The sequence below is a fragment of the Protopterus annectens genome, chromosome 10.part0, assembly GCF_019279795.1.
Source record: "Protopterus annectens isolate FY-2018-M chromosome 10.part0, PAN1.0, whole genome shotgun sequence".
In the NCBI taxonomy this organism is placed as follows: Eukaryota; Metazoa; Chordata; order Ceratodontiformes; family Protopteridae; genus Protopterus; species Protopterus annectens.
The window spans coordinates 342031146-342041457 of NC_056744.1; the positions used below are offsets into that span (position 1 = coordinate 342031146).

At 43.9% G+C, this 10312-nt stretch overlaps 1 protein-coding gene across 3 annotated transcripts in view; it reads right to left on the reverse strand.

Annotated features, from left to right (window-relative positions):
* ABL2 (ABL proto-oncogene 2, non-receptor tyrosine kinase) overlaps positions 1–10312 on the reverse strand; it is an 843971-nt gene that overhangs the window by 299507 nt on the left and 534152 nt on the right. For all 3 annotated transcript variants that reach the window (XM_044085241.1, XM_044085243.1, XM_044085242.1), the window contains exon 2: positions 6030–6200. In XM_044085241.1, coding sequence (XP_043941176.1) covers positions 6030–6200 — 171 coding nt within the window. The remainder of the gene's footprint in view (positions 1–6029; positions 6201–10312) is intronic.

A 10312-nucleotide genomic window follows, 5' to 3' on the forward strand; every position in this document is an offset into this window, starting at 1 on the left:
TGCTTGTTTATGTACCACATAACTGTGGTGTTGTCTGTCCTTATTAGCAGGTGGCCTTGATGCAGAAAGGGTTTGAAGGCCTCGATTGCATGTATCACTGCCAGCATTTCCTTTTGGTTTATGTGCATGCGTAGCTCCTTTTGTGACCATAGTCCTTGAATACATCTGCCCTCCATGTGTGCTCCCCAACCGTGGTCTGAAGCGCCCATTGAAATGGTTTGGCTGGCTATTGGTTTGCTGAAGGGCAGACCCGTTTGCCTGGCTTGCTTGCGCCCACCACAGAAATTCCTTTTAGAGGCATGGAATGAGTGGGATCAAAGTTTCTAAGCTGTGACTGTGCTGAGTCCATAAACTCCTTAGGTACCATTGTAGTTTCCTCATATGCAGCCTTGCTTGTGGAATCAGAAGAATGCAAGATGCCATGTAACCCAGGGCCTGCAGGATTTTCCTTGCAGTCAGCTGAGTTTGTCTTGTCAGATTCTTGAAGTAATCCGGTAGTTGTCTTTGTTTTTCTTCTGTGAGAAAAGCCATTTGGGTGGCTGTGTCTAGATCCGCACCCAGAAAAGTTATTCTTTGGGATGGAACAAGTCTTGATTTGTGAATGTTGACTGTATATCCCAAGGCCTGCAGTAGGCGGATGGCATAATTCAAGTCCTTTACCAAAGTTTGTTGGCTGTCCGCTTGTATAAGGCAGTCGTTCAGATATGGTTATATTTGAATCCCCTGAAGTCTGCAGTGTGCAATTACTGATGCCAGGCATTTTGTGAATACTCTGGGCGCAGTAGATAAGCCAAAGGGCAATGCTGAGAATTGATAATGCTCTGAACCTGCAAGAAATCTGAGGTGTCTTCTGCAACTTTGTCTGATAGGGACATGCAGGTATGCCTCCTTGAGGTCTAGAGTCACCAGCCAAGACCCCTTGCCCAGCATGGGAAGGAGTTGCTGTAGAGTCAGCATTTTGAATTTTGGCACAATGAGATAAGTATTCAGTGCGGACAAGTCGAGAATAGGCCTCCATTGATTTTCTTTTCTTGGAACAAGGAATAGTCTGGAGTAAAATCCTTGGCCTTGTTCTGAAAGAGGAACCTTTTCTATAGCTTTCATTTGCATTAAGTTGGAGATTTGTATCAAAGCCTCTGCCCTTTGATTTGGTGGCAGGTCTGGCATGCCTTTTCTTTTTGGCAATGTGTGAAAATGGAACCTGTATCCTTTGTCTATTATTTGCAGTGTCCATTTGTCTCTTGTAATACTGTACCAATTTTCTGAGAATAAGGAAAGCTTTCCGCCCAAAGGTGCTTCTAACTGAGCCCTGGTTGGCGGAGTCAAAGCAAAGTCATTGAGTCTGTCCTTGTGCAGCAGTTGCAGGTCCTGCACTACCTCTCTGGTTGGGAGGCTGCCATTGACGTCCTCTGTAGGAGCCTCTAGCTTGCCCTCTACCTCTGGCACGCCTGTTCTTGCCTCTCTGAAATCTTTCTGTGTCCGGAAAGGACCAATTCTTGGTAGGCCAATTTCTGCTGAATCTTGGTGGTTGGACTTGCAGAAAATCTTTGACTGTTTGTACAGATTTTGCCTTTTCCTCAAATTTCTTTAAGACCTCCTGAGCAGTGGAGCCAAATAACTTTTTGCTTTTCCAGTGGAACATCCGGAAGCTTAGCTTTAACATGGTCTGGCAGAGATTGTTCCTTCAGCCAAGCATGCCTACGTATGACTGCACCTGTCACAGCTGACCTACATGAAGCTTCCAATGCATCATAACCACACTGTAAGAAATGGTTGCTAACCTGCTGGGAGTTATGTACAAGATCCTGAAGTGATTTGCGATCTAGGGGTTCAGGTGAAGACAGTTTCTTATGCAATTCATCTAACAAATACTCTTGGTACTGTATCATATGAAATTGACAATTTAATGCCCTCATAGAAAGAGTAGCAGAAGTATACACTTTTTTACCCCATCTCTCTAAAGCCCTGGACTCCCTTTCAGAGGGGAGTGGATTTTTAGTAGTGGCAGCTGCAACCCCTTTAGCGCCCTGGGAAATAGTTTCTGGATCAGCAGAGTGGGCCTTGTAAAGAAAAAGATGCGAGTCCGGGACCCTGTAGTACCTATCGGGTTTAGCAGGGGCCGGAGGAAGAGTGTCAGGGGTTATGCTAGACTCAGAGTACACATCATCAATGACCAAAAACAGGAGGAATAGCCAAAGGTCTATGCTGAGGTAAATGCAGAAAAGTTCTTAATCTTTTCCTGGAATCAGAGAATTCCTGGCCCTGCCATTTGAAATGCTCTCTCATAGAGTGAAGGGTCTCCCCGAAGGATAGTTCTTCAGGAGGGGGAGGCCGAGGGGATTGATTCCTCTGCATCAGAATCCTCGTAGGCCGAAAAAGCCTTCTCCTGGTAGTCCGAGAGAGCAGAGCCATCAGAGGCCTCCTCTGAGGAGTGGGGATCAGAGGGCTCAACCCTGGGCCTTTTGTCTAGAGGGGGTTGAGAGCCTCTGTCCGGATGGGGTTGAGAGCCCCTAATTAAGGAGATAAGGTCCTCTGCTAAAGTTAGAATCTGTGAACTGGTAGAGGGTCCCTGAGGAATAACCCTGGGAGGCATAGCTTTTGTATGTTTAGCAGCTTTAGCCCTGGTGAAAGCCTTTATGGACAGGGATGCAGGAGGCCTAGCTGCACCATGTGCTGGTGTAGTTTTGTCTAGAGAAATGGTGTCGGAAGTTTGCAAGACACCAGTTTCTGAGGGAAATTCAATAACCGACTCAGCAGGGGCCTCTGGGGCCGAGGTTGTCGGTTGAGCGGTTTCGGGGGTCGGAAGTACCAAGGACTCGGTTTCAGCCGAGACAGAGACACTCGCGGTAGGCCTGGCCGTGGTTTCAGCCAAAACCGCGGCCCGCGTGTGTCGGTCCTTGTCCTTCCGTTTCTTTGTTAAATGTGAAGTCGGAGTCTCCGACAGCATCTTGTATGAAAAACTAGCCCCAAAAAATTCCTCTGCAAACTCCGCCCGACGTCTAAGAGTGCGTCGGTTGAAGGAAGCACAGGCTGAACAGGCAGAGACGTCGTGGTCTGGGCCTAGGCAGGGGAGGCAGTAAGAGTTGAAATCCTTATGAGGTATTTGTTTCCCACAAGTTAAGCAATTATTAACTTTATCTGACATCGGCTGAGGCAAGAAAGAGTCCCCAACGGGGTACTTAGCTTTTGAAGTCTTCGGTAGCTGAATTACAGGAGCTGGCCGACCGGCACTTGCGAACTGCTTCTGCTTCGGGCACCACGCGGCAAGAAAGACTGAGGAAGATGGCGTTGGCTGACGCTTTTATACCCCAGGCGCTCTGACGTCGGGGAAAGGGCGACATCAGCCGACGCCGGACCCAGACTTTGGAATCCGGATGACCGAAGGGCTGCCTGAGGCAGGACAACCCATATGTGATGACTGCAGATGCATCCTTGAAGGACATCAGCAAGAGGTCTGTGCTGAGTTAGTAAAAGAAAGTCTCTGAGCCTTTTCTTAGAATCTGAATAATCTTGGCTCTCCCAGTGGAAATGCTACCTCATGGTATGCAGGGTTTCCCCAAATGAGTAATCCTCAGGAGGAGGAGCTGAAGGAATAGATTCTTCAGTATCAGAATCCTCATAGGGAGGAATAGAGTATCCCCTGTTCTGAAGAGGAGTCAGAGGAAATGGAAACCTGAACAGAGGAATCCTATTCAGTATCTTGCCTAGGCCTCTTATCAGGAGGGGGATGGGAACCCCTGATCAAAGTAATTAGGTCTTCTCTTCGGCCATTTTGAGTATCCATTTCTTAGGCATGGAAGTCTGTCCTGGAGAATGCTGTACTTGTTTCCTTCTCTTTAAAACTGTTTTAGTCTTTGTCTTTGATGCTGAAGTTGGCTTGATATAAAGCTATGTAGGTCTGAAAACACCCTAAGAAGCCGATGCCTGCTCAGCGGCTCCAGACCCATCTGAGGGATTAGTTTCCGAAGGCCCAATACCTTGAGTATCCAGAGGCCTAGCTGTCTCCACGTGGGAGTTGGAGGCAGCCTGTGGCTCTGAGGTAGCGGGTGTCAGGGGCTGCAAAAGCGCCTCACTGAGAACCGGCGACTGGCCTAGAAGAGGCTTCGTCATCGGTTTTGGACCTCAGATGCCTGTCCTTATCTTTTTCCTTGCACTTTTTATGAACTCCGGTCGTCGGCTGTTCAGACGGCATTATGTAGTTAAACCTTCGGCCAAAGTAATGAAAAAGCAAAATCGTACCGACGCTTAATAGTGCGTTGGTTAAATCTAGCACAAAACAGACAACTAGCAATGTTGTGGTCAGGGCCTAGGCAAGGAATACTGCAAGACTGAAAATCCTTAGGAGGTATTTGCTTCCCACAAAATATACAATTGTTAACTTTTTCTGACATCGGTTTGGAGCAAGAAAAATGTTTCCCCAATGGGGTACTTAGCTTTATAGAAGACTTTGGATCTGATATTCAATTTCGAAAATCTCAGGAGTCGGCCGACCGGCACGTGAACTGCTTTTGCTTCGGGCACCGCGCGGCAAGAAAGACTGAAGAAAACGGCATCGGCTGCATCTTTTAAACCCCTGGCGCACTGACGTCACGGAGGAGGCGACAGCAACCGACACCGGACCTAGACTTTGGAACTCGGGCCAACTGCAGGTAGCCTGCCAGCAGGATAACCCAATTGTAATGACTGCAACAGTGAAACACGATGAACATCTGACCTCGCCACGGAGTCTGAATCAGAAATTGACCTCGTCATGGAGTCTGAATCAGAAACTGACCTCGCCATGGAGTCTGAATCAGAAAACTGAGAAGAAAACCCTGTATATGCCCCCTTTATCTTCCTGTCCAGATTCAGAACCTAGGATCTTTCCAGGAAAAGAGGTATGCCATTTTTTTTTTTGTTTGTTACCAGAAACCACCTTACAAGAAGGACCAAAAGCCTGAATTAAACCCTGAATCAGACCCAGTAAACTACTCATTTCTAAGGATGTTTGAGGAAGAGTAGACACATGCTTAGTTTTCTGTTTCTTTTCGACAGGAAAACTGGGGTCAACGGTGTTATTAATTGCAGCAGCAGCTTCCCTAGGGATGGGCACAGCATTCTGACTAAACAGGGAAGCCTTCCTGTTTTCCATCCTCAAGATTGGCAAGAGTGACTCTCTCTTAAACACTGAGGGGACCTCACAGCCGTAAAGGGCGTGGCTAAAACCCAAGTCCATGGTACCCACCAGAGGAATCCAGGGTAAAAGATGAGTGGTCTGAGGAACAAGCTATGGTCACAGCAGACAAAACCCACCTATGGATGCAGCAAATTGCTAGGCTGTTACAGTAGTAAAGGTTGTTTGCTTAACATTTTCATTTTGTGGCTGGAAGGACCAACGGTGAGACCCGTAGTTTGCTCCATGTTCAATACAAAAATGGTCCTGGGGAAAACAAACTGCAAGCACCAGTAAAATTTTAAAGTTTTTAAAAGTCACATAAAATTGCAATAAAAAAGCACAGTTACTCAGCCCCAAGAAGTAAAATAAACACAAATTCTCCCAAAAAACATTTTCAATTACTTTAAACAACTTCTAAAACAGTCAGGAAAAAAGTGCTGTCTAATTTTAGAAGTATAAAGTCCATTAAAGCACATACCCCTAGCTTAAAAGTAACAAAGTACAATAAAACAACAATTTTTAAATGCAGAGTTTTTGTCCATCATGGGAAGTTATCTGCTCAGCAATGGAACAGCACAAGCCGATCATCGATCCTGTAAAGCTCACAGAGGAGCATGCTCTTTGGCACATTTTCAAGCCTAAACCTGTCTTTGCAATTAGCTTGATCTGACTGACAGTTTGGACATGTGGAAGGTGCTCTTGCGATTTGGAAGCTGTCCAACAGTTATATCCCTGGCAGGATATAATCCACATACCTACGGCTGAGATTCCTGTAGCAGTGATCTATACGATAAAAATCTCAACCTTCAATCAGCTCCTGTGTAAAGACCCGGGGGTAAAAAAAACAAAGTGAACAAGAATTCAAAGTGCTTACCTTTGGTGATGCTCAGGGTGTTGTCCCCACTTGCAACAAAATCATAAAGTGCGACAAAAACATTGGGATCACTCTCTGCAGCCCCCAGAAGGTTCTCTTTGGATCCCCACCGGATGGCATCATTCAAGGCCTGAGGGTCAGTGTCACATCCATAGGGACGGTGCAGGGCCTCTATCAAAAGAAAGAAAACAAAAGTATCAGTAACAAACATGAAACATTTGAAAACAGAGATCTAACAGTTGAGATGAATTACTATGTACTGTAGGAGAACATTTTCTGTCTACTAGTACCTTACTGGATCACTGAAGAAATTTATGAAGTAAATCTGAAATATTTTTTCCAGGAACAGATACACAATGCTCCGCTGCAGATACCGTAAAAATGTCATAAACTGTCCTTATCTTACTGTTCTAATGACAGTAATTCTGTTAACACAGCAACTGAATTGCTGCTTTGCTGGAGAAGACCTTTCCTGTGGGTGACTTCTTTCTCATCATCTGTAAAGTAATAATTTATTTCCAACTTAATGGATCCTTTTGTCTGGCTTAAGGAAAAATGTGTAAGAATGACTATTCAAGCATACTAAAAACACAAATACGCATGTAATACACCAGAGGTGTAGCTGGCTCAACCAGTGCCCTTGGCCAGATCCTGAAAGTGCCCCTTGCTCAAATAGAAGAGCAAAAAAATTAAAAGTGTGGTGCAGCTTCAATAAAATACTCATGGCAGTCGGGAGCAAATGCCTTTTCCCTGCCACAGCTCTTCATTATAAAAGCAAAATAAACAACAAACACACAAAAAAAAAAAAAAAAAAAAAAAAAAAAAAAAAACGGGCAGCTCCGATATACTGCTCGTGGCAGTCTGAAGCACAACCCCCCCCCTCCCAGACACCTGCACTCTCCCCTGCTACAGCTCTTCATTGCTGTTGATTCCAATAGACTGCTGACAGCAGTCTGAAGCACCCCCAACCCACCACAGCTTTTCACAGGAAGAGAAGGGGGGTTTACAAATTGCTTTCTGTAAGTCCTAGCATTCGGAAATTCTGGTACAGAAAGAAGAATGCAGAAATGCCACATTCGCCCCACCCTTGCTAAGCTACTGCACTACAAAATTGGGCAATGTTACAAAGAGCAGATGTAACCCATGGCAGTAATCCCACCTCCAACTTAACACACGCTGTCCCATGACTTTCTCCATTTCTTATCTTACTCTGCCCTTCTTGCATCTCTCCCTCCTCCATACAGGTCGGTAAATCTGACTTACTAATATTAACAGGGAACATATATCTACACACTAATTCGCTCCACTCTGCTACTACTACTCCACAACACTGCCAACTTGGTTAGCGTACTCACCTAGTCTCCTTTCTCTTCTTCCTCAAAGGGGTTATTTTACTGTACACAACATACACAGTTTTTCTTTATATAACCCCTGAACCCCTGGTCTCCTGGTCCATTCCCCCCTTTTTAATAAGTACGCAGTTTAAAATTCACCATCTTTCAGGATGTTACCTTCAAATGTCTAGATCACTGTGTTTAAATTGAATCTCAGAGTGTTACTATGCTTCTTTCAACTTCTTTTTATGTAAAATTTTTAAATTTGCACCTATACACTGTTCTACATTTTCAGTTTATTTTATTCCCTTGCGTTGTGCCTTAAAACAGTCCGTAGTGATCCCTGCTCTCCCCCCAGACAAAAAATTAAAATCAAATAAATGAAATATTTGTACATTAGCTAAACTACCAGTGATGCAAACCATTTTCTCCCATACAAAGTTAATGTAGTTGCAATACATTATGCACTCAGGTAATTATTTTAGAATTTAGGTAAATTATTAACAAATAAAATCCAGGCCTGGTTGTTGCAAGGAGATCACCTCATTCAATACAGAATAGATTGAATGTACAGAAAAGACAAACAGAAGGCAAGTAACCCAAAATCCATTCTCAACTGATGCAACTGTAACCTGGGTCTGTTCCTGAGCTCATGTTACTGTTACCTGAACCCATAACAAAGGTGCACCTGTAACACAAATCTGTTTCAGAACCTAAGTGACCTGTGATCTGCTAGAAGAGGTCTGCTTCTGAATCCACATCTCTGGTGTGCATCTGTAACATACGACCATTCCTCAGCCTATGTCATGAGTGTACCAGTAACACAAGTCTTTTCCTGTACCCATGTCACATGTGCATCTGGTGCAAAAGCTGTTAAATACGTTCACGGTCACTGCCTTGGACCAAGTATAATAATGTTATAGTGCTGCAGATGACCACACCTCCAACTGGTGACTCAGATGCTCATACAAGCTCCCTGAGGGGGGGTAGGAATGAGACTTGCTGCCAGCTTGCCCATCCTGGTGGAAGGGAAATGGCTTTGACTTGCCTCACAGGTAACACCTAGTGAGCCACAAGGTGCTCACCCACTGGATTTCCAAGCTAACTGAGCTCATGCTACAACAGCACATTTGCACTAAGTAACGCAGGGAGAGAGACCAGTGTGTGTTTGTAGACTTCCCCTCAGGAGACACTAGATGCTGGCTCAAAGGACCAACAAGGGGTGAGGGGGTTCTCCTATATAGGAGGATAGGCTGCCCTCTAAAAACGCCTGCCAAAACCAGCAAAATGGCTTCAGTTCCTACCACTCTACTCTCAGCTGTGGATGGGGGCTACTGGACAGGAAAGAATTGGCCACAGGGCTCTTGTCCAGCTAGCATATATGACACTTCCATTTTCCTGGAATGAATAAGCCAACTGGGTGAAGGTAGAGGAGCCACTGGACAAGGTCACAGGCAGTGGGGAATGGGGGGGAGGGAAGTAAAACATTACCCACCCTTTTAATGTATTGCATAATGAGATCCAACATCCTGTATGAGCATGACACTGGTATTATTAAGGGGTGATCAGAATTGCTTACCACTTGATCACGTTGTGGAAAAACATGGCAAGGGTATTTTTTGGATTGCTATGCACTTCTTTCACGAACAGATCTCATTCTATAAATGTTAACACATCCCAGATTGTCAGACTAATATATTAATGAAAAAAATGTCCAACCACTACACACATGAAAGATGTGATACATTCAGTTAGGGAAAACATTTGGAGTAATTCTGGTTATCAGCAACACCTCCTGCAAGAAAACAAAAACATTTCTAGAAGCTAAAGATCAGCATTTTTAAAACATCTGCTTATACAATAACTCCACCACAATGCATTATTCCTGCATTGCTCTTTCTACAACTGGAAATATCTGAAGCGTTTCTACTCCTGTATCTCATACAAGAAAATCTAGCAAGTGCTGCACGGATTTCTAATAACCAAGACCTGGAAGGCAAAGGCTAGTGAATTACGGTTGTCACTTAAACCATTATTGTCCCACAGTATTTACTTTGATTTCTTTATTTACAACTCTGGTAGACTAGCGTAACCTGCAAGTACCACTATTTTTATTGTCTTGTGAAGGCCCGGGCTGAAAATGAACCATTTTTAATGTAAAGTTCATAGAAAGATGACATTAAGATGAGGGTTAACTTTTTCCTTGCATGATCCCACAATCCCCATAAGAGACACATGTACAACCTCTCAATGCATTCCCTGAATAGCTTTGCATGCAGACTGCAAGTACTGTGTACTATACAGTAAGTCCCACATGCTCCTGTTTCGTACCATGTGACAAATAGCACCCTTCATTTTACACTCCAGTGGTGTCTTGTTCAACAAAAAGAATATGACTACACAAAGTATAAACTGGAATCTACACAACAAACAACCTCTCCCTGTTTGGCTTACATTTAATTTTTACAAAATCAGACATCAGACAATAAAAACACTTGACATGGAAGCAAAACGAAAATTTATGTTCCAGTCTAGCTGGTATTTTGTTAAACAAAAATGATTTAAAAAAGCAACATTGTCTGTGTGGAAGGATACCCCTACGGTATTCAGTTTCCAAGGTAAATCTACCAAACACAGACACACGTTACCAGGCTTTGATATGGAAGGTATCTATGCAGCTGTGGCTGGGAACAGGAAGTTAAAACAGCAGCAAGAATAAAATACTATTGAAAGTGATATCTTTAAAAATAAAGACTAAAATCCGCATATGAAACTAGCTTTTGAGCTGCTATATTTTCAATTCTGGTAAAGCCTTTTACATTCTGAGCATAAACATTCCACAAAAGGACATCTTTAGTTTTTTAGTTTTAGACTCCTTCCAATAATGCTTCCACATAAACAATGTGGTGGTGATGATGACAGTTCAGGTTTTCATTTCCAAATGATTAT